The sequence below is a fragment of the Sebastes umbrosus genome, chromosome 19, assembly GCF_015220745.1.
Source record: "Sebastes umbrosus isolate fSebUmb1 chromosome 19, fSebUmb1.pri, whole genome shotgun sequence".
Classification (NCBI taxonomy): Eukaryota; Metazoa; Chordata; class Actinopteri; order Perciformes; family Sebastidae; genus Sebastes; species Sebastes umbrosus.
Genome location: NC_051287.1, coordinates 12824537 through 12848866, shown reverse-complemented (window position 1 = coordinate 12848866; position 24330 = coordinate 12824537). Strand labels below are relative to the sequence as shown.

At 41.0% G+C, this 24330-nt stretch overlaps 1 protein-coding gene across 9 annotated transcripts in view; it reads left to right on the top strand.

Annotated features, from left to right (window-relative positions):
• cdk5rap2 (CDK5 regulatory subunit associated protein 2) overlaps positions 1-24330 on the top strand; it is a 43266-nt gene that overhangs the window by 17627 nt on the left and 1309 nt on the right. For 3 of the 9 annotated variants that reach the window (XM_037753853.1, XM_037753855.1, XM_037753848.1), the window contains exons 20-50: positions 49-178; positions 331-470; positions 562-678; positions 827-970; positions 1065-1177; positions 1300-1439; positions 3724-3864; positions 3952-4061; positions 4892-5035; positions 5521-5622; positions 5718-5905; positions 6008-6347; positions 6924-8481; positions 8695-8796; positions 9240-9382; positions 9705-10102; positions 10228-10460; positions 10821-10884; positions 13282-13454; positions 15404-15757; positions 16305-16430; positions 16527-16643; positions 17788-17977; positions 21351-21472; positions 21837-22052; positions 22168-22257; positions 22380-22642; positions 22756-22905; positions 22996-23134; positions 23796-23842; positions 23974-24028. In XM_037753853.1, the coding sequence (XP_037609781.1) occupies positions 49-178; positions 331-470; positions 562-678; positions 827-970; positions 1065-1177; positions 1300-1439; positions 3724-3864; positions 3952-4061; positions 4892-5035; positions 5521-5622; positions 5718-5905; positions 6008-6347; positions 6924-8481; positions 8695-8796; positions 9240-9382; positions 9705-10102; positions 10228-10460; positions 10821-10884; positions 13282-13454; positions 15404-15757; positions 16305-16430; positions 16527-16643; positions 17788-17977; positions 21351-21472; positions 21837-22052; positions 22168-22257; positions 22380-22642; positions 22756-22905; positions 22996-23134; positions 23796-23842; positions 23974-24028 (6349 nt within the window). The remainder of the gene's footprint in view (positions 1-48; positions 179-330; positions 471-561; positions 679-826; positions 971-1064; positions 1178-1299; positions 1440-3723; positions 3865-3951; positions 4062-4891; positions 5036-5520; positions 5623-5717; positions 5906-6007; positions 6348-6923; positions 8482-8694; positions 8797-9239; positions 9383-9704; positions 10103-10227; positions 10461-10820; positions 10885-13281; positions 13455-15403; positions 15758-16304; positions 16431-16526; positions 16644-17787; positions 17978-21350; positions 21473-21836; positions 22053-22167; positions 22258-22379; positions 22643-22755; positions 22906-22995; positions 23135-23795; positions 23843-23973; positions 24029-24330) is intronic. The other 6 variants (XM_037753851.1, XM_037753852.1, XM_037753850.1 and 3 more) reach the window with 6 other exon arrangements.

Below are 24330 nucleotides of genomic sequence, written 5' to 3'. Positions count from 1 at the left end.
TACATGCTGTACTGGGTATGCTAACTTGTCATCTTTGTAAATGTGTAGAAGCTTCTGCAGCGTGGTCAGGAGAGGGACCAGTTTCTGGCAGAGATGAGGCAGAAGGAGGGGCCACATCACGTGTTGGAGCTCAGACAAACTATCCAAATCATGCAGGAGGAGTTGGACGAGAAGGAAGGTGAGGCCTTTAGAGCTTTAAAGGGATAGTTCAGGTGTTTTGAAGTGAGATTGTATCAGGTACTTATCCATAGTAGGTGTATTACTTACAGTAGATGACGGTCGGCGCACATTGTCTGTCCTACATTTGATTCTATTTTGTCTGCTCTGAAGCTGAGCTGTCCAGGAGGAACAGTGAGGATAATGCGGAGAACATTCTGCTCTCTAAGAAGACTGTTGTCGTCCTGAAGAAGGAGCTAGCACAGAAAACCGAGGCACTGAATAAAGCACTGAAGAGGGAGAATGAACTAATGGTCAGTCGGTTATAAGCATTTTACTTTGTCCATAATCGGGATACTTGCTAACTGTTTGCTCAGTGCTTTACTTTATTTTCTCCATGTCCAGATTTCTTTGGCAGAGCTACAGTCGTTGCTATCCGAGCTGGAGGGTCGCAGTGAAGGTCAGGCTGCTAATATTGAGTCCCTGAGTTCCACTCTGAAGACCAAGGATGAGATTATCGATGTAAGAGTTCCCCCATTCACAAAGTCAAACTCCTGTCACTCGATGAAACACACAGCAGCTTTGGATAAGGAGCTTTTCTTCTGATTGCATTTAAACTCCACAGCCTCTCGTCTAGCAGTTCTCATGTTTTGTTTATGTCTGTGACCAGGTTCTCCACCAGCGCCTCGGTCAGAGAAGGGACAGTCGGGCCAATCACACCCAGGATCAGGTCATTGGCTCCAGCATGGAGAGATCACTCCCGGGGCTCCCTCAGAGAGAGAGAACCGTGATTGGTGGAGATAGCCAGCAAGAAGTAAACTAAACGCATTTCTACTAGTAAAAAACATATTTTACACATAATGCTCTGACATTAAGACCACTGCCCTTTCATTTCTGTCTCCCTCAAGGCTCTGCCCAACCTTATAGCCTTGCAACAGGAGCATGATGCTCTGAACAAAGCACTGAGAGCCGAACAGCAGCTCTACTCCAGCCTGGTCAGGACTGTAAAGGAGCAGGACAGGTAGGGACAATGGTCACTGTTACAATACAATCATTGCAATTAGTGAAAATGAATAGATTATTCTGAGTAGCTTAATTAATTAATTAATTCCATGAATAAACCTTACTCTGTGTGTTTTGCAGCGCCCAGCGTCTCCACGCTCTGCAGCTGGAGCTGACAGCAGTGCAGCTGCTCAGGCAGCAGCTAGAGGGGAACATCAAAACTAACGAGGAGCTAAGGGACGACTTGGAGAGAGAGATGCACAGAGCCAAACTCAGAGAAGGTGCAGTGCAAACACACTGGGTGGTAAATGACGAGGGGAACTGAATGAAAGATAAGAAACAAAGAAAAACCATGAAAGGAAAGAGCATGTTTATCATTTAAGTAGGGTTGTCAAAGTCAATGCGATAACGCGTTACCACAAATTAGTTTTAACGCCACTAATTTCTTTCACACATTAACGCATCTTATGATTTTTAGGACGTAGCGGGCTCAGTTTTAAAGATAGAGCGGAGATACTGGCATCATATGAAAATGTCATACTAGGTCGTCGCAAAGGAGGCTAAATAATGCTCCAAACTTCTCCAAACGTCTCTTGACCTCTGACCCAAAGATATGTGAATGAAAATAGGTTCAATGGGTACCCACGAGTCTCCCCTTTACAGCCCACTTTATTATTTGTCATTGTTTTGTGTTGTTAATTGATTTCCAGTAATAAATATATGCATACATTTGCATAAAGCAAGCATATTTGCCCACTCCCACGTAAATTAGAGTATTAAATACTTGACAAATCTCCCCTTTAAGCTACATTTTGAACAGATAAAAATGTGCAATTAATTTGAGATTGATTGATCGCGATTAAATATTTTAATCGATTGACAGCCCTTCGTTTAAGTTGTTAGAAGTGTTAGGAAACTATAGCTCAGGGAGACATAAATCCATAGATCCTTGGGGAAACATACAAACACACCTGTCTTCTCTGTCCACTGTGTTTACTCTAATAATATCTCCTGCTGACAAGCTCACATCTCCTCTTCTTTATCTGTCACTTTATTCGGCATGCACACCTGGTCCCTCCACTCATCATCTTTGTGCATTTTATGTTCACTGTTCTTCATCATCACCTCCTCATCTGCATGTTCTGTCTATAGTAGAGTTGCTACCTGTTTTCTCTGTCACTCTTAAATGTAATGGCTCCACACTGTTTCTCCGTTTGTTTGTCCTTTCATTTAAAAAAAAAAAAAAAAAAGTCAATAAAGGCTGCTGTTGGCAGGTCTTCCTGTCTTTCACTTTTAACATGCTGTCTGCTTGTTTTCACTTTCCCATTAAAACCTTGGTTGTCTGTTGCTTGCATCACCTCTCTAACACCGCTTATCCATCCAACCATCTGTCACATGCCTTAGTTTCATTGCATAAGCATGTCATTATATAACAATGTTAAGAAAGGTAATAAAGGTTGTTATACTGCTATAGAATCACAGGGTGTCCTACTGCAGAGTAGCTCCCCTGAAATAGATCCTAATAATAAAAAAGATATCTTACGACATCACATAGTTAATGTAATTTAGTCACATCAGGGTGCAGCCTTGAGACTGATAAAAAGTGTCACTGTATGCTAGTCGTCTAAGCCAAATTACTTCAGCATCTGTCCACATGCATGTGTGTGTTTGTCCAGTGCATGCTCATCCCCCGCCCCTGTCTGCAGAGAGCCAGGTGTATAAATAGGTCATCTGTAAGTAACAGGCCCATGGCTCATATTCACATTGAATACAAGATAGATGTAGCTACAGTAATTACCACTGAGTGCATTTACACATTTTTTGTTTTGGTTATGTAGTCTTTATAATATACAGTACATACATGCTACATGTAGACAAACACACACAACAAATGTGGTTACATTAATATATCTATATATTTTTTAATATGTATTTTTCTGTGGCTGCAGACTGCTCTTTACACACTGCAGCTTTTTGTTAAATTCCACCACTAGCTTACCTTATTCAACTTACTCTATATATGAATTGAACAAGCATACCAAGATGCATCAAATGCATTATAAAAAAAAGTTTTTTTCAACCAAGAATATTAGCTGGTTTAGTTTACATTAATAAAACATAGATACTGTATAAATAAAATTATGGGGATTTGTACCAGTTTTTACTTTCTGAAAATAAATGCTTTATGTGAATGTTTTTTTTTTTGTTGGAATTTGCATTAAATTTAGTATTACTACTACTAAAAGTTAGATTTGCACCGATACATATATAAACTATGAATTTTAAATTTCAATTTAGTCTTTTATTTTTCTCCAGAGCTGCATGTCATCCTGTATAAAATCTGGTGCATATGCATACATGACGTCAGTGTTTTTTTTATAGGTGTGAAAATACAGTATCTTAATGACCTCTTTCACATAAGGTCACACAAAGTCTTAACTACTAATGATGCAGCATGTGAATCATTGTGAACATTCTGCCAGTAGAGCACTTGCCTACGCAGAAATGTACTTTCCTGTCACATCAGAGACATAGCTGTGGGTAATCCTCTGTGTATGTGTTCAGGTTTGGACCTGATCGATCCTAAAGAACTGGAGAGCATGAGACACCAGCTTGAAGACACTCAGCGCTGGAATGCCTCTCTGCAGGCTCGCTTAGGAGCCATACAGAACCGTGGAGGAGGGGTTGGTGGGACCAACGATGCCGGTAAGCGTAGAAAGAAAAATCCACTTTTATTTCACAGTTTTGGCAGATGGGAGTCTTTTTGTTACATGTGACTCTGCTGTTTTTCAGGTGACACTTTGAGCTTCATTGGAGATCAGACTTCCTACATGAGTATCTGTGTGGGCGAGGGGCAAGATGACAGCTTGTTTCTACTCTCTGACCAGGAGCTCAGACAGAAGGTGAATTCCTTTTCAAACTAAATAAACTGTTTGGGCAAAAGCATTGTCTCTGTAATGCAGTGGTTCCCAACCTATTTTCCTCGCTAAAAAGCTATATTATTATAATTACGCAATAATAACGCGTTAATGTAAATTCATTTTAACGCCACTGATTTCTTTCACGCATTAACGCAACTTACAATTTTTAGGTTGTAGCGGGCTCAGTTTTAAAGCTAGAGTGAAGATACTGACATCATATGAAACTAGAAAACCTAATAGCATACTAGCTTCTCACAAAGGAGGCTAAATAACACTCCAAACCTACGCTAAATTTTGTCCCCTTGACCTCTGACCTCAAGATATGTGAATGAAAATGGGTTCTATTGGTACCCACGAGTCTCCCCTTTACAGACATGCACACTTTATGATAATCACATGCAGTTTGGGGCAAGTCATAGTTAAGTCAGCACACTGACACACTGACAGCTGTCATTGCCTGTTGGGCTGCAGTTTGCCATGTTATAATTTAACTATATTTTTTATACTAAATGCAGTACCTGTGAGGGTTCCTGGACAATATTTTTGTATAATATATATCAAATATAATTAATTTCTAATAATAAATATATACATACATTTGCACAAGGCAAGCCTATTTGCCCACTCCCATGTTGATAAGAGTATTACATACTTCTAAACGCCAACAAATATGGATATTTCATAGACAAAAATATGTTGTGAATTTTGGAAATGATTACATCTACCTTTCCAATACCTTTACAATCATGTCACCAAAATACGTAAAACAGGAAGAAAATCAAATGGTTAAAATGAGTCCGTCTGGGCCTTAGGTGCGGGAGCTGCAGGATTGTGTGAGCAGACTGCAGACTTTAAACAACGAGCTGCAGAACCGGCTGTCATTCTTGGAGAAGTCGGACCATGACGCTTACGACAATGAAGACAAAGACGTGGCCAGCAGTAGCCCCTTGAAACAGGTTAGAGGCCACAAAAGACAGCTGCAAATGGAGGAAGTTGTATTTGAAGCTGCAGCGTCAAAGTTTATTTCCTAAATCTTACAATAACGGGCCCCTTTCTGTCATTTATCAGCAAATATTTGTCCACAAATACTAGATGAATCATGTCTGAGTCATTGTCTAACACCCACCTGTATTAGCTCCTTTCTAACTTTTGAACCTACATCTTAACCTTTGCTCTGTCTAGCCTGTTACTAATGTCTCTGTGTTTCTTGTCTGTAGTAGAAGATCCTGTTCTTCTCCTTCACCTTTCCTAATCAGTCCCTGTTTTTTTGTTTTTTTTATCTCTGTGTCCCATGAAATGCTCTCTCTTCACCATGCCACATTAGACACGTCATACCATTCTGCTGTTGCTGTGCAGTGTTTTATGGATTCTGTTCCCTCATTAAGTTTTCTTTTACCGAGCCATGTGTGTCATATACTCGCCTCCCATTCCATTGCTCTAGCAGCTTGAGAAGATGCAGGAGGTGCATCCTGTGGCTCACAGTAACATGACGCATCACTCTGGTCAGGATAAAGAGAGTCAGACAGACATCACACTAGGACAGGTATGAATAGATGGTCGTTTATTAAATGAAGAGCTTTTGAAATTGTAACTTTTTCAAGTAACTTTAACCAATATTTCTAAACTGTCCTTTTTTAGATGGTGTCTGGAAAGCTGTTGGGAGATATGAGTTTGGACAGTGGCCTTGGCCAGAGTAGAGAGCATGCTCAGTCTGGCAACGACACCTTGGACACTGGAGAGAGAGATTCTAGGCAGAGGAAAACAGATGGAACGGCACTTAAATCCCTGCTGACTCATTGTGGGGCCACGTCAGTCTCGCACCTTAGGTTGGTCTTTTTTTTTCAGCAGTGTCCAGATCCTGCTCCTTATTTTCCCTTGTAAAAGTCGGTTGCTTTAACAGTAAACTAATCAAATTTCCCTTTTTGCAGAGAGGAGCTGCTCAGACTTCGATCAGAAAATGTGGAGCTGCGGGGTCTCCTGAAAGAACAAAAATCGACTGAGTGTAAAGAGAAAGAGAGCACAGACGCCTCAGGGAACAGCAGCGATGGACAGGCCGAATTAAGAAAGAGTTTGGAAACACTGCAGGCCGGCTCAAAAGGTCACCCTAAGGTCATCAATCTGTTGAAGGAAAAGGGAGAGAAGAACTCTAACGAGGAGACCCCTGTCACCATTGAGCTAATTGCCAGCACCACAGAGGGGATGGAGGGTCCACAAACTGAAGGCCAGTCACACAGCAAGAGTGCAAAGCAGCATGTTGCAAGGCATGGGGTAAGTTTTGTATTGAGTGTAAAGAAACTCTACATTGCTTTCTGCAAGAAGTCTAACCCCGGGTTCACATAGGCATCTTTCTTGCTCTCTGGAATAATAACATGTGGAATAAGTGCCTAATTTAAAACCCAAGATCACAAACAGCAGTGACACTCGGCTATTTCTAATAAATATAGTGGATGGATTTTGAAATGTGATTGGGTGGAGGGACTGGGAGGGCATCGGAGGAATCAAAACTCCGGGAGAACAGCAGGGATGCATATTTTATCATCTTATCAGAATCAGATCATTTATATCACATATAATATATCATTTATATCGTTTATAGTAGATTGTCAGTGTGTTTTCTTGCAAGATTCTCTCGCGGAACGCAGAGAAAATAGACCAGATCACGAGCCAGCCACGGAGCTCCATGGCTCGTCGCATCCTACGTGAACAGCCCAATTGATTGACATGGGTGCCGAAAGGATGCGGGCAGCGCTTCTCCAAAAATTGTTGCACTTTTGCGGCCTATATGAACCCGAGGTAATTGTCAAGGTTTTGAATATCTGTTCCAATCTGTTGTGTCAATTATAGGATGGTGCCAAATCTCGCCTCCCGGTCCCTGTGAGGCTGAGAGTGGAGGCTAGCAGCAGCAGGCAGTCTGTGAGCTCTGACCATCTCAAAACTGATGCACTTCTGCACCTTCATTTGGATGGTGTATATGGTTCTGACCAGCAACTGCATGCAGACTCGGACTCCCCCATGTCACCGCAGCACAGCACTTCACCTTCTTCCACGCTCAGATACGCACATTGTACCAATGGCCCAGTAGGGTCGGACATGGGCTCTGAAACCGGACCAACTCTGGATCACACCCAGGTCGACTCTGCTCATTTCATTCAGCTGGAGCTTCTCAACCAGGAGTGTCAGGAGAAAGAGACCCTGATCAACAAGCTAAGTGAGCAGCTGGCTGATTGGGAAGAGCTCCACGCTCAACTCCAGGAAATGGAGCGGCTCAATCGCCAGTACGTGGAGGCCTTACAGGCTGCAGAATCCACCATCGCTTACCTGACTGCCTGCAGTCTGGACAGCCAGGGAGGATTTGGGTCACACACCAGTCCGTGTACAGGTTCTGGCTCAGTGGTTTCAGATTCTGCCCTTTACAGCAGATGCATTGAGCTGCAAAAAGCCTTACAGGAGAAAGAGGAGCTCAACAACCAGCTTATAGAGCTTCTGAACATGGCAGAGAACGCCATCGCCTCCACCGACAGCCAAGAAAAGATTCCAGAAATCAGTGGTTTGTGTTTGAAGATGGAGACGGCCTTGCAGCAGGTGAACGCATCTTCAAATAGACAGAGCCCAAGAGGTGTTTCTGGAGGCACAGAGGACTCTATGCAGGAGTTGCAACGCCACTCAGACTCTTTGCAGGAGGCACTGTGGCAGCAGAATAGGCTCAATGCAGAGCTGCAGGAAAAACTGAGAGCTGCAGATGCTGCCGCTCAACATGGCTGCAACAGTGACCAGAATGGTAAATGTTCGACGCAGATAGCAGCACTTAAGGAAAAGGAGTCAAAGGAGCATCAGTGGGGAATGGGAAGTTCTGATAACGTCAGTTTAAATCAGGAGTTGACCAAAGTTCTGATGAATTGCCTTACTGCAGCCGAGTCTGCCGTTGCCTCTCTGGCAGCACACTGTACAAACACCAGCTCCTTGGCTTCTGGTAGATCATCACAGATCAGCTCTGACCTGCAGATGAATTTAGACAAACTTCAGAGAGCCCTGCAAGAGAGGAAGGAGCTGGGAGAACCCACCCAACCAACCACCAAATCCAGCGGCAATCAGCCCACTGCTTCACCTGGAACAAAGGGACAGCTCCACCAAGAGCTCCATAACAACCTCTGCCGCCTCTACAAGGCCTTCAGTGATCACTGTCAGAGGATCTCTGAACTGAAGGCTTCCCTACAAGAAGAGAGGGGCCGTAGAGAGGAGAGCGACGTCCACAGGACGCCGCAGGATGTTAAGGGATTACCGCCGAGTGTTCAGGTCCAACTGGAGACTCTCCATAAAGCACTGAGGGAGAAAAAGAAAGCATGTAAAAGCCTGGAGGAGAAACTGGCCACTGCTCTTACCTCCCCTGAAACTGCACATAGAGGTAAGATAACACATGCTGAGCTGTTTGCGTCAATTATTTGAATTGTGCATGAACAAATTCAAATTTGTAATAATTTTGTGATTGTGCAAAGACATGTATGTGTAAAGTTTATGTTAATCCAAGTTGATCATGAACACCATGAAGGAGAGAGACATGTTATTTATGATGACAATGATTTCTTCCTAACCCAACATATATTGCCTCCAATGCCAGCTCTGGAGCAGGATGACAAAGGCGTGCAGGTGGATTTGCAGGACCTGGGTTACGAAACCAGTGGCAAGAGTGAGAACGATAGGGAAGAGAGCAGTAGCACAGGTAGACGGCTTTTAGACAGACATTGCATGTCTGTCTGCTGAGTGGACACTAATCTCAAATGTGGATAGATTCTCTCACTGTCTGCATGAGGAATGAACAAAGGCAACCGTAACACTCTGTCTCTTATCTCGAGAAAAGTTTTCTGTTTGGGTCTCATAACCACACTCTCTACTACTGGTTTGAACTTGGTATTTCTCTGGTCTGCACTATTTCCCAAATCTGAATGGGCTGTCAATAATTTACATTGACAAACTCTTGCATGTTTCCACTCTGAAGTTTGGGAATGTCTTTCGAGCACTCATTAACCTTTCACTTTTGTTTCTCGTCTTATTTCACAGTCCAGCTGTATCTCAAATGATTTCTTTCCTCACCATTCGTTTTCCACAACTTGCAATGTTTTTCTGTCCCCTAGCTGATTGTGTCTGTGTCCATTGTGTTGCCAGATCTAGAGGCTGGTGCGATCCCTAGTTGCAGCGTCTCTAGCCTGCCTTATCAACACGAGCAGGCCACCTTCTCCTCCACTGAGAACCTGGACTCAACCTCCAGCACCCCGTACCCTAGTTCCCCAGCTCTCAGCTCAGCCAAGGTATTCAACTAACTTTCGCTAATCCCCTCCCCCATCCCATTGCGTTAATGCGTTAAAGAAATTAGGGGCATTAAAACTAATTTGCGTTAACATGACAGCCCGAGTTAAAAGTGAAAACATACCGTTTGAAAATAGAAACAAGTATTTAAGCTAAGCACTCAAGCAAGGTTATGTTAGAACAGTCTGATCTTACATTTTTCTTTATCATACTTGTAAATACGAGGGCTAACTAGCTCTACACGGCAATAATGTTACAAGAACGAAGAATGATAATTGTGCAACCCAAAAATAATTTTATTAACCGTTTCCTGTCTGTTTTCAGGTCAGTCTGAAGAGCCTGCAGGTCTATGACGAGTACGGTGTTTCTAAGGACCCTCTGCAGCTTCAGGGACAAGTCAGAGAGCTGAAGGTCCAGCTGGAAAACCAGACCAAACTCATCCTCCAAATGCAAAGTCTTCTGCACAGGAGCTCCAGTGACCTAGTTGCCAACACCTCTGATCCCTCAACCGTCAGGGATCAAGAAGGGACACAGCGAGAGGACCACAGCCAGGATAGGAGCTACAGAAGTGGGCAGCTAAGGGAGAAAAACGAGGGGGAGAACCAGACGATGAAGGATAAAACCATCTGTCTGAATATGGAACTGGAAAGAGAAAGGACACTGAACAGAAGCATGAATGAACATCTGCAGCAGAGCCACAGCCGCTCTACATCACCTGCCAGGTCAACAGTCTTTCTCAGTGCATTATCAATATTATACTATTTTACTTAGAGTGAATGAAAGCTGCACAGTCATTTTGAAAATGAAATCTTGACTCACGCTTGCCCTCATTCTGTCGTCTCCACAGACTGGACTCCCTGGTGCAGTCGCAGGCCAGGGAGCTGTCACAACTGAGGCAGCAGATCAAGGAGAGCCGCAGGCTGGGAGCCCTGCAGCGCCGGCAGCTGGATGAGCTGAGCAAGGCCTTCAAGAAGCTGTTGCAAGCCGGCGAAGTCGACTACTACATGGGGGAGGCGGTCAAAGAGCAGCTAGACAAGAGCCTGAGCATTCTGGACAGACTGGAGGGACGGCTGGACAAAGGTAGCCGCTGCTAATTGCATCTGTTGTGTTTTGAGAAATACTGCTTATCAGAACCACACTGCACAGACACTGTTTTGATATTTGATTTATGATACAGCACTGTGCCAAATCTCCAGCCAACACAATGAAAATAGGCTCTCTAACTTGATACTTAATCTGAATATTTAATAATATTAAAGGCAGGTACTAAGTTTGAGTCATATGAAAACAGTACTCCTCTATTGTGCAGAAATGTCTCGATGCTTTAACAAAGAGAAAGCACTAACCACCAGCAGAGAGAGATGAACACAAAAGAGCAGTCATCCGTAACTGATTTTTACAGACAGGTCCTTGACAGCATCTTCTTCTTCTGTCTGCTAGGAGAGTCTCGTCTGGAGTCTCGTCTGGATAATGAGGACGTGGTGGCCCTGGAACTGTCTCGCAGGTGCGTCTCAAACTCTCACACTGCACTTGCTATGTCTTTAATGGGATAGTTCTGGTGTTTTTGAGTGAGGTCAGTGTATTGCTTACAGTAGATGACGGTCGGCACGCCCCCAGTTTGGAGAAGCAGACAGGAGTTATCGACACTGGAGCAAAGCAATGAACTGCTGTGGTCGGGGCCAGTATCTAAATGTATTTTAGCCACCAAAAAGAAAGAAAGGCCCACCTAAAAAAATCTATATCTGTTTGAGTGTACGCTAAATATTACATATTTAGAATATTTAACTTTTCAATAGTGTTTTTGTCAAAGGAATCTGGCTGGCTTTGAATAAGCATAGACAAGATTCACTTTCAGTTCAGTTCCCCGTCAGAAAGGGCTGTCTGACAACAAGGTAAAGCGATGAAAATATTCTAAATATAGACTTACACAGATATTGTTTTTTTTAGGTGAGCCTCTCTTTAAGGTGGCAAAAATTAAGTTTTTCTGCCGGCTCTGTCCACAGCAGTACATTGCTTGGTTACGTGCGGTAACATCTGTCTGCTTCTACAAACTGGTGGCACGCTGACCTTCATCTACTGTAGGTAATACACTGACTATGGATAAGTACCTCATACAACCCCACTTCAAAACACCCAAACTATCCCTTTAATGTTTTGATTAATTTGCTTGTACTCAATTTGGAGCATATTTATTCGTGGTGGAAAACAAGTAATCTGTAATATTTAGAAACATCCAATCCATCTTAATGTTAGATAACAGGGATACTTGTCCTGATGCTTTAATGACATGCTTAAAGGAATAGTTTGACATTTTGGGAACTACGCTTATGAGTTAGTTTGTCATCAGTTGTGTGTTCTGAGTAAGCACGTTTTAAATTTGACAAGACTTATTTTAAAAGTTTTGTGTCTTTCTCTTGACTGGTTCTGTGTTTTTTTAGGTCATATCGTACATGTTACTATTTATTTGAGGGTCGTTAGCTGTGCTGTCTTGGTGTTTTGTCTCATGACCCTTTTAAAGACCTCCCCCCACCTTCACCCAGCCAATTGCCTTATGACCCCGGGCTGTGCGTGTGTTGTTGGTTTTGAATAGCGTCCTGTTGTTGACCTAATTTTTTCTATGACAGCCAAAACATTAAGGTTACACTGCCCCCTAACTGGGTCGCCGGTGTCTCTGAGAAATTAGAGGGGAACACACACACACACACACACACACACACACTAACACCACATGTCATGTCATGTTCACCTATCTATGTCATGAACATCCAGAAAGCCAATTAAGCTTTGCATAAAATACTAATATGAGTATATATGTACAGTTTAACCCTTTGAACACACTTTTGTATCAGCTGTTTCCGAGGTCGTGGTCTTCTCGGAAATTCCCATAACGGGTGAATGCTTGTCTTCGTCTCCGGACAACACGACACATGGCCAATACTCGCTGACATGAAATTAAAACTTGCCCAAATGAAACAAATCCCTGAAAATCCCTCTCCATTTTTCTCTCGTAGATGGTTAGATGCGTGGCCAAGCCGACTTGTTTTGTTTCCAGTTCGCAACCTCTACTTCTACTCTGTTTACTGGAGGATTACAGCCATGTGTAGCCTCTAAACTAAAGTACGCTGTAGCCGAGTTTATTCCCTCCAAACCAGTTGATGGAAACACGCCTAATTTGCATTTCTTTTTGCATTTACTATTTGCTTGACAGTTGAATGGAAACACGGCTATTGACTTTCCCTGATGTTACATGATGACATGAACATTTTAATTTTCCAACGGCACTCTTAAATCTTTAGATTAGAAATGAAAGTTGCTCATAGTGACAGATGTTAATCTATATTATTACTGATGTGGGCAGTGTTGGGGAGCTTCAGCAGGGATCACAGTCACTGCTGTCCTATGAGGAGAGCATGAGAGATCCTCCTGACAGCCCGGCTAGAATCCAGCAGGAGATAGATAATCTGCGTCTGGAGCTAGAGGGCGAGAGAGAGCTGCTGCAGCAGCACGTCAGCCTCCTCGTCCAGCAAAACCTCACGCTGGCTGAATGCACCACGGAGCAGCTGGACCTGTGAGCGGGTTTGATCCAGACAGATAGCATGACGTTTGTTGTGAACTCCTCTTTTGTATTTTCCAGCTGTGTGTTTCTGCTGAAAGTTGCAAGTGACATCTTTTTGACATCTTCTGTCTTAAGTTGTGCCTCTTTTTTGGGTGCTGTCCCTTTTGCAGTGTCCAAATCTTCCCTGTTTTAAATTGTTTTGCTCTCCAACGCCCAGCAAGATGATGTGATGGATAAAATGCAGCTGTTACGTCGTCTGGGAAACCAAGTGACAAACATGACTAATTCCCCTCCTCCTCCTCCTCCTCCTCCTCCTCCTCCTCTTCCTCCTCCTTCCCCTTCCAGATTGGCGAAAGAGCTGCAGGAGAAGAACTGTCTGATCCAGAGCCTGCAGAGCCAGTGCAGAGTCCAAAGTCCCAGCAGCCACCAGAGCTCTCACTCTGATCTGTACCACTCAGACAGGACCGCCTCCTCCTGCCACAGCAGCTCGACCACACAGAGTGGCAATCGAGCCCACGGTAAGCACAAAGATCCATCCATCCATTATCTGTAACCGCTTATCCTATTCAGGGTCGTGGGGGGGACTGGAGCCGATCCCAGCTGACATTGGGCGAAAGTGAGGTACACCCTGAACAGGTCGCCAGACTATCACAGGGCTGCCACATAGAGACAGACAACCATTCACACTCACATTCACACCTACGGGACATTTAGAGTTAACAATTTACAAACAATGAACCTAACCTGCATGTCTTTGGACTGTGGGAGGAAACCGGAGAACCCAGAGAAAACCCACACTAACACGGGGAGAACATGCAAACTCCACACAGAAGGGCCCCAAGCTGCGTTTGAACCTCTTGCTGTGAAGCGACAGTGCTAACCACTGCACCACCGTGCCGCCCTAAGCACAAAGATATGTTCATATAAGCTGCAGATTTACTACTTAATACTTTGGTACTTTTCAACCTAGACCCTATTTTCCCATTTTTTTGTGCCTAAGTGATCAGTGAGGACAACACTTTTTGAAATTGGTCCAATATTGAGGGAGAACGCTGCCGCCGCCAGCCGCTAAATGAGCTGTAAAGTAATTTGGGCCAACCTGGCACAGTCAGTTTATGTTAGCTAAAAGTTCTTGTTTTTGCCCCTGACAGGTTCAGATTGTTATTATCAGTGTCTGAGAACATTATAGAAAGGACCCTACAGAGAAATAAGACGTTTTTCTTACCTTTCACTTGATCCGGTCTGTCTGTTATTGTGTGTCTCGCGTGGAGAAGCCTCGCTCTGAAATCTCACGACGCATCCACATTGTCGTAATTATCTAAATGTTTAGCCATGACTTTGAAAATCTTTTAGAGAACACTAAGCTACGCTTTCTGTACTCCAACACAACAAACTCTGACAACACGGGTGTCCCGTGGCACTCCTCTCTCCACTCGCTCACGTTTCCAGCGTTGTCTCTTCATATGACACAATGACAAATGAAGAAGAAAAGGGTTTCATTTCTCTGTAGGGTCCTTTCCATAATGTTTTCAGATACTTATATTAACAATCTGTGCCTGTCATTGGCAAAAAAATAAAGGTGCAAGGTTGCCCAAATGATTATATTAAAGCCTGTTTAGCGGCTGCCATCTGCAGCGTTCTCCCTCAACACTGAACCAATTTAAAAAATTGTTTTCCTCATTAGTCACTTAGTCACAAAAACGTGAGAAAATAAATAGGGTCCAGGTTGAAAAATACCAAAGTTATCCTTTAAACATAGTCTTAATAAAAGCCAGGTACTAGACTGTTTTTTTGGTTATTTTAGACCACATTAAAAAAAATATATTTTGGTATATCATTGAGATTACCTGAGTCCCGCCAGTCTAGTCCCAGCCTGTAATGGCACTTATTTTCCACTCAGATCCATTCTGTTGCAGTGAGGCGTCCCGCAGGACAAAGCACGCCGGCCAAGGACAGAGCAGGTGTCCAGTTTCAATCCACCTCCACTTAAAGTTGCATTATTCAGTGGCACCTATCCGGTTCAATCTTCAAATTGTGTTTCCCTCGGGAAAAGAGACAGTGAAGGCTATTACAGAGACAAGTGAAGCATGTGGTTATGTGAGAGGTCCTGCAGAGGGGCCTGTAGACCTAAACTCACATCTCTCTTACTGCTACAACACTGTAGCGTTGCCAAACACTTTACTTGCGTTTCAGTGGTTCATCTTGTTCTGTTGCTACTCGTGGTAGCGTGGAGGATATAGAAGTGGATGACATTTTGGTTTACCAACTCCAACTATAGAAGGTGGAATATGGCCAAGTATTAAATTATGGATTTAATAATGAGTGATGAGTGGTAACAGAAAGGTTTTTCACACAAAATGATGATGTAAAAAAAAAAAGCCCTTTAGACCACAAAAAAATAAAGGATATCTATTTTATATCTATTATTATTGTATTTACCCATTGTTCTCTCCCTGTACATGTTTAGGCCAGCGACACCCCTCTGATTGGACAGGAGCGGCTGTTCCTCCTGTAGGAGGAGCTCACGAGGACGGTGTGTCTCCTCACAGGGACGCTGCCAGCAGACTGCAGGGCCTGCAGAGGGAGAACGGGCGACTGCAGGATCAGCTGAGGGGCACCGAGGAGCTCAACGTCACCCTGCGCAGTGAACTGGACCTGCATCGCTCAATTATGGCCCAAACCAGCTCCCACCATCAGGACCAGGACCACAGCCACAACCAGGACCAGGACGGATCAGGGCCTCAGACTCAGTCTCATAAAGGAGACGGAGACATCGGCTCACAGAAGAATGCTGCCGAACAGCCTCGCACGATGAATTCAGGTAAACATGGGGAGTAGGTAGGTTGATCATCATGTTAGCGAGTTCATTTTATAAGACACTTTACATGACAATAGTGAAGACATGTTGGGGATTTGAGACACTCCACCAATTTTACAATAAAAGTTCAGTTTACTCATAATGGGTTTTCAGCACGTGAAAATGTTTGAATTATGTCTTTTGTGGCTCTGGAGGAGCTTCTCAAAGTTTGGAGAAAAATAATCCTGATGACATCACTATGACATCATTAGGGTTAATACGAATTTCTACCAGGAAGTCTGTCTTACAAACTTGGGGTGTGGTGTTTGAAAGACATGGTGATTTACCATGCTGGGACGGTTTATTAATAGAGGTTATCAAGTTGCTTTATGGTAAATGTAGGGTCTAGTGTTTTTTGGAGTTTTGACCCATGCTGAGAACTAAAAGTCAGGATATTTTGACGATTCCTTTTTCATCTGTCTCTTGTAAATGCAGTTTATGTAAGTGCAATACAAAATCTCCTTAAAGTGCCACTTTAATTTAGCTTTGTGCACGTGTGTGTGTCTGTCAGACTTGCTGGCAGAACATCTGCAGGAGATCCGTGCTTTGCGGCACCGCCTGGAGGAGAGCATCCGCACCAACGACCGTCTCAGGGAACAGCTGGAGAAGAGACTAGCGGAGGTGGAGAAAGACCCAGGTACATACATGAAATCATCGGCAAAGAAAAATACTCTCCTTTAGTGAAAGTATTTATTTGTTGTTGAGTGACAAGTGTGTATTTGCCCGTGTTCAGCAGCCACCAACATCTTCATCCATGGCAGCGAGGAGCAGGGTCAGCTGGCCAATGAGGTGCGATTCCTCTGGGGACAAAACCAAGTCCTGAAGGAACAGCTCAGCCTGGGCTCTAGAGGTAAAAAACACACTTTCATTCAAGCTCACTTTAACCTATAATCCGGAACGCATACACTCCTTACCAATAGACGTAGAGAGAAAATACTTTTCCCAATACCCATTTGCCAGTTTGTCCTGCCAGCTAGAGTGAAGACACTGGTATCAAATGAAACTAGAAAGCCTAAGGAATCCATTGGTACCAACCAGGTACCCACGAGTCTCCCCTTTAGAGACATGCCTACTTTATGATAATCACATGAAGTTTGGGGCAAAAAACAACCATGTAGCTTTTTGAATGCAGTACAAATTTGTTATTGTCTCCTATTCTAAAATGGTGTGTTTGAATATTTCTGCATAATGGGGTCCCTAAACAGTCTTGAATTACATAAATTGGGTATCACTGTAAAGCTGAGACTCCTGTGGATCCAATGAGCCCAACTGTATTCATGTATGATGATGTTAGTCCCCATAGTAGCCATTTCATTGTAGTTGTTGTTGTTTTAATAAAATGACCTGTGGTGACCTCTAGGATAATCACAGCCTCATGAAACTTTACAGCCACAAACTACAGACCTAGAGCATTCAGAGGATGGATAGCTTTCCTAGGTAGATTGACAATAAGGGGGTTTCTGAGCAGTTTACACAACGGAAGTGCTCGCCATTCAATCACCGAAAAATGCAATTCTTGCAGAAATCTCCAAATGTCAAAGGTTTTTGATCCCAAATAACGGCATGGCTTTTTTTTATGGTGTTCCTCAAGGTCTTGGTGTCTTAATGTGGTATTTTGGAGGGATTATTGATCATTTTTTATCAATTCTCGAGTGGTAAGAAATGGTTAAATTTAGCCCTACATCTGTGTAACAAATGGGGTCAACCCAAAAATTGCTGCAACAATTTATGAGACATATTAGAGCATGGGGATAACCATCATATAATTCTATCAAAATATTCTAAGTCCTATACACTTTATTTTAATTAATTAATAAATAAATTATTTTTTTCTTTCTTATTTATGACTAGAACAACTTCACACACAGTGCCGAGCTGCATCTCAAATTAATCTTCAGGTTCCCAGCTTTCAGATGATGCACAATTGAAAAGGTTAAACACATGCACAGTTACAGTGCTCAACAGTAACTTAAAAATATTTTTACTTCCTCCAGACAAGCAGAAGGAGAACGAGAAGCTACGGGAGACTCTGGCCAGGCGGACGGCCAAACTGGAGCAGAGCAGGAGGGAGTGTGAAGCTATGAGGCAAGAAAACAGCCGACTGCAGGAGAGGCTGGAGCACAGCAGCCAGGAAAACTCCCAGCTGCAGGAGTCAGTGCACTATAGCAAAGAGGAGCTGCACAGGTACACACGCACACACACACACACACACACACACACACACACAGGTAACATTCACTACCACTCGCAGTACACGCACACTATCATTACTACTCTCCTTCATGCAACCTGAAACTACACAAGGTTGCTAATTACCATTCTAAAGAGTCATTACTATTACCATTATTCTATACTAGCAGTACGACTCAGAAACATGATAGTCTATCATTTGTAGGCTCATCTTTGAACACGCATGCATTATTATGGTATGTGACCTCTTGCCCCGGGTCCTACTGACACAGATGAGCGAGGCTGACACCTGAAACCTGGAGTCTAGTTTACTGTCAGATCACTTCTCCTCTCCCTTTCCTTACTTCGTCTCTTTACTGTGGGAGGTTTTGTGGTACTATATTCACTACTATGATATTTTTATTGCATATTATACTGTGATATTTTTTATGGCACATTATATACTATGATCTTTTTCATGGCATACTATACTACGATATTTTTATCGCATTCTATAGTATGATATTTAAAAAAAATTATGACATTTTTATGGCAAACTATTCTATAATATTTTTTATTTCATACTAAACTATGATATTTGTACAACATTTTTATGGCATACTATACTGTGATCTTTTTATGGCATACTATACTACAATACTCTTCATGGCCTATTATACTATGATCTTTTTTATGGCATACTATACTATGATATTTTTTATGGCATACTTTACTATATTTTTATCACATACTATAGTATAATATTTTTTTATAAATCATGACATTTTTATGGCAAACTATACTATGATATTTTTATTTTATACTAAACTGATATTTAAACATTTGTATGACATTTTATGGCATACTATACTGTGATCTTTTTATGGCATACTATACTACAATATTTTTAATGGCATATTATACAATGATATTTTGATCACATACTATACTGTCACGGTCTAACTGATATTTTTTATGGCATACTTTACTATATTTTTATCACATACTATAGTGTAATATTAAAATAGTAAAATATATATATTACATTCTTATGACAAACTATACTATGATATTTTTATTTGATACTTAACTGATATTTAAACATTTGTATGACACTTTTTTGGAATACTATAATGTGATATTTTTATTGCATACTATTCTACGATATTTTTCATGGCATATTATACTATGATCTTTTTTATGGAACACTATACTATTGATATTTTTAATAGCATATTATACTATGATATTTTTGATCACATACTATACTGTCACGGTCTAACTGTCTGTCATAAGTTACGTCATAAGGATGGGCTATTACGATTGGCTGTTGAGGTTTATGGGCGGGCCTAGTTGGTGAGCAGGAAGTGATTTGAACAACTCGCGGGAAAACGAGTGTAACGCTACACACAGAGGACTTTGGCGTGGTGTGGTCGGTCGTGAGAGTTGAATGCCAATCCTGAGAAGATTGACTACTGAACAAAGTCCCCTTACATGTTTGTGCCGTCAAGTTTGTTAATAGTTCGTCGTGTATCGTCTATGTCTCGCAACTTGGAACAGCTAGAGGTACACGCTGCAGCAGGTATGCTAACGAATAGCCCACTCCTTCTTCATACGTCACGACTGACTAGCTTTGTAGTTCCCCCTAGAGAGCTGTGTGAATATTGATAGACCATTATTGAGGCAAAGCTGGTTTGACCGTGACTATACTATACTGTGATATTTTTTATGGCATATTACACTATGATATTTTTTATGGCATATTACACTATGATATTTTTATCACATACTATAGTATGATATTTAAAAAATGTTATGACATTTTTATGGCATACCATACAATGATATATTTTATGGTATACTATACTATATTTTTTATGACCTAATATACTATATTTTTTATCGCATACTATACTATGATATTTTATTTCTTAAGACATTTTGATGGCATTCTATATGATCATTTTTATGGTAACTACTGTTTTTATTTTTTATGACATACTATACTATACTATTTTATCGCATACTATACTATGATATTTTTTATGGCATACCATACAATGATATATTTTATGGTATAGTATACTATATTTTTAATTTTTTATGAAATAATATACTGTATTTTTTATCACATACTATACTATGATATTTTATTTCTTATGACATTTTTATGGCATATTATACCATGATATTTTTTATGGCATATTTACTATGATATTTTTATGGTATACTATACAATGATATATTTTATGGTATACTATACTATAGTTTTAATTTTTTATGACATAATATACTATATTTCTATCGCATACTATACTATGATATTTTATTTCTTATGACATTTTTATGGCATATTATACCATGATATTTTTTATGGCATATTTACTATGATATTTTTATGGTATACTATACAATGATATATTTTATGGTATACTATACTATAGTTTTAATTTTTTATGACATAATATACTATATTTCTATCGCATACTATACTATGATATTTTATTTCTTATGACATTTTTATGGCATATTATACCATGATATTTTTTATGGCATATTTACTATGATATTTTTATGGTATACTATACAATGATATATTTTATGGTATACTATAGTTTTAATTTTTTATGACATAATATACTATATTTCTATCGCATACTATACTATGATATTTTATTTCTTATGACATTTTTATGGCATATTATACTATGATATTTTTTATGGCATATTTACTATGATATTTTTATGGCATACTATACAATGATATATTTTATGGTATACTATACTATATTTTTAATTTTTTATGACATAATATACTATATTTCTATCGCATACTATTCTATGATATTTTATTTCTTAGGACATTTTTATGGCATACTATATGATAATTTTTATGGTAACTACTACGTTTTTATTTTTTATGACTTACTATACTATTTTATCTATTGCATATTATACTATGGTATTTTTATCACATACTATAATATGATATTTAAAAAGATGTATGACATTTTTATGGCATACTATACTGTGATAGTTTTCATGGCATATTATACTATGATCTTTTTTATGGCATACTATACTATGATATTTTTCATGGTATACTATACTACTAATAATAATAATAAATTTTATTCATATAGCGCTTTTCTGGAAACTCAAAGACATAAAATAATCATAAAACAAGGACATCATAGAAATATAAAACACAGCATTAATCACACATCATACTATGATATTTAAAACGTTTTATGACATTTTTATGGCAAACTATACTAGAGTTTATAGATGTGGATGTAGAAGATGATCCTCTCTGTTCCCTCTTAGTAGATAAATATGAATCTTAATTGAATTTGGTGTGTATTTTTGTGTGTGTGTATGTTTCCAGGTTGCAGTGTGAGGTGAAGCTTCATAGGCAGCAGCTGTCTGACTCCCAGCATCTTCTACAGTCACTTCGGGTTGAGCTGCAAGTTTACGAAAAGATCAAAACTGAAGCTCACAAACACGACGGTAATTTCATTTTTTTTTTTATATTAATGTAATGTAAAACACTTTGCTTTTCTCATAGCAGCTGTGCTGCAGCACTTTTTTTCACCCTCTGTCTGAAACGCTCAGTTTGAGCCGCTGCCAAACTAGCCGCTAGGCAGGTATTATGCAAATGTGTTACTTGGTGACATCACCACATGACTAAGTTTATTTTTTTTAAATTTTGATTGAGAGGCAATGATAATAAATAAATAGAAGATAGAGATAGATAGACATATCTGTGGATGCTACATGACATTCTGCTTCAGGTTGCTTCTGTTTCCTGTTGGTTTCCTGTAACACTAATGAGAAACTATTGCGCTTCCCTCTCCTTCATGCCTCCTCTTAGCAGAATCCAGCGAGGTGACCCGGGAGCCCGTCTCTGTTCCGTCCTCTGGCTCATTGGACCTGAGCGAGCTGCTGCTGGAGATCAGACAACTGAGACTGCAGCTGGAGAGGAGCATCCAGACCAACACGGCACTGCGACAGAGACTGGAGGAGCAGCTGCTCAGAGGAACCAACCGCTCCGACACCATCAACATCAACTACCTGCTGTCCTCTCCAGGTAAACACAAGGCACAGTCTCACATGCTAATCACCTGCGACAGCTATACAGATGCATGTAAACACACACAGGTATCTGTCAGGTCACGTCAGTGTTGGTTTTACATTTGTTTTAGAAGAAGGAGGCAGGTCTCCAGGTCGTGAAGGCTGCGACCCTGCCCGTCACTCATTTCAGAGTCACAACGAACACACCAGTGTCCTCCACGGTAAGAAAACCTCCTCAGAATTTGCACCATGTTAATTTATATCAGTAAATAAAATCCCTTATTGTTATTCAGTGTTGTGCATATCAGAGAATGAATGACGGTATTTCAAAACATCTTTTCAGATGAGAAACGTCGTGCTCACTCGGAGGTGGACGGTGGGTCATTCAGCAGCAGCTCTGGTGAAAGCGTCTCCGGCGCTCCCTCCCGCCTGGTGCCAGGCCACCGGATGTGGGCCAATCGCAACGGCCGCCATATTTTGGGTCTGATTGAGGACTACAACGCCCTCCGCAAGCAGATCACAGACGGCCGTAAGCTGTCGCGCAGCATGGACACACAACTGCAGGAGAGTCTGCACACACTCAAACAGCAGAGCTCTGACAACAAGGTACAGACAAACTATCACATTTAAGATGTTTACAGTTGCAGTTTGTGGTGTATAAAACAAATGAAAAGGTTTTAATACTGGTAATTATTTCCATTATTTGTCCATCTTCATAGGTCAATGAACAGCAGCACCTGAAGAGTTTGTCCAGCAGCGTGGACACCATGCAGCACGTGTTGGAGGAGGCTGGTCGACTGCTCAAACTGGTGTGGAGAGTCTCTTTGCCAGCCGGTAACACAGCAGGGGACGGCGGCAACAACCAGCAGGTAGACGTACACAAACACATATACTGTATCTACCCTATCCGATTAAGTATCTATGCAACCAAATCTTAATCTCTTTATCCTTCGTATCAGGATGAGCTGCTGAAAAATGAGATAGCCAGACTGAAGAGCAGGCTGTCACAGCAGGAGAGGATGCTGAGTGGAGCCGTTAAACGCCTCCGAACAACCAACCACCTCAAGGAGGGAATGGAACGAGTCATCATTGATCAGCGTAAGATTATCTTGTTTTTACTTAGACAGTTACTGTACTGTATACTAGGGGTGGGAACAAATCAATTCACCTACCTATTTTTTTTACGATTTTGAACTTGCTTTTTTAATTTTAAAATCAATATATTTGCTTCATTTGAGTTTATGCAGAGGTAGAAGCAAGTTACCGCTTTTATTGTTGTATTCTGAGTAACGTGACGTGATAAATAATCAAACATTTTTACTGTATCAATTTGGATGTTTTCCGAAGTAAAAGTCCCTAGAAGTGTATGATTCAACTTTTTCCCATGGTCTAGTGTTAAAAAGTTAACAACAATCCTTAAAAATCGCAATACATATCTAATCGGAACTCAAGTATTGTGATCGAATTGGGAGAGGTGTATCGTCCCAGCCCTTATTTATCAAGCCTAAATTTCAAATATTGTCTGCTTCTAGCTTCTGCTACTTGTCTTTGTTTTCTATAATTGTAAATTGAATTATCTTTGTGTTTTGGACTGTTTCTTTGTCACTTCATAGACTAAATGATGAATCACAAAAATAATCTCCAGATTAGTCGATAATGAAAATAATCACCAGTTTTAGCTCCTGTGTTTACCAGTGTGTAAATAAACTGGGATATGTGGCTTCATTTGATGTGAATTATTTTTCTTTCCCCAATCTAGTGTATCTAACCCACGGAGTGTTGAAGAAAGCCAGGGGGAATTTAGAGGTGAGTTTACCAAAAAGCAAAAATGCCCCAGTTCTAAAATGTCAAACTAATGATCTTGTCCACAGTGGTAAATTCTCCTTCAGTGAATCACTCTTCTTTTCCTTCTCATTCTCTGTGTGAAATTATAATAGACAAATTACTGCACCCTCTTTGGCCTGAAAGGCCCGTCTGGAGGACCAGACGAAGGTCAGTGTGGTTGAGGTCCAGGCTTTGAGAGTGATCTGATGCATGAGAGGCCGTTGATTTGGTTTTATCTGTTGCATGAAGCAGATAGGTATTATTCGAATAATATTCGAATAATACCCAGTGATTTTCAAATAGTATTTTTGCTTGGAATGCACATCCCTAGTATTTGATACTCTTATCAACGTGGGACTGGGCAAATATGCTGCTTTATGCAAATGTATGTAAATATATATTTATTATTGGAAAATAATTGGAAATATTGTCCAGAAACCCTCACAGGTACTGCATTTATGCATTAAAAA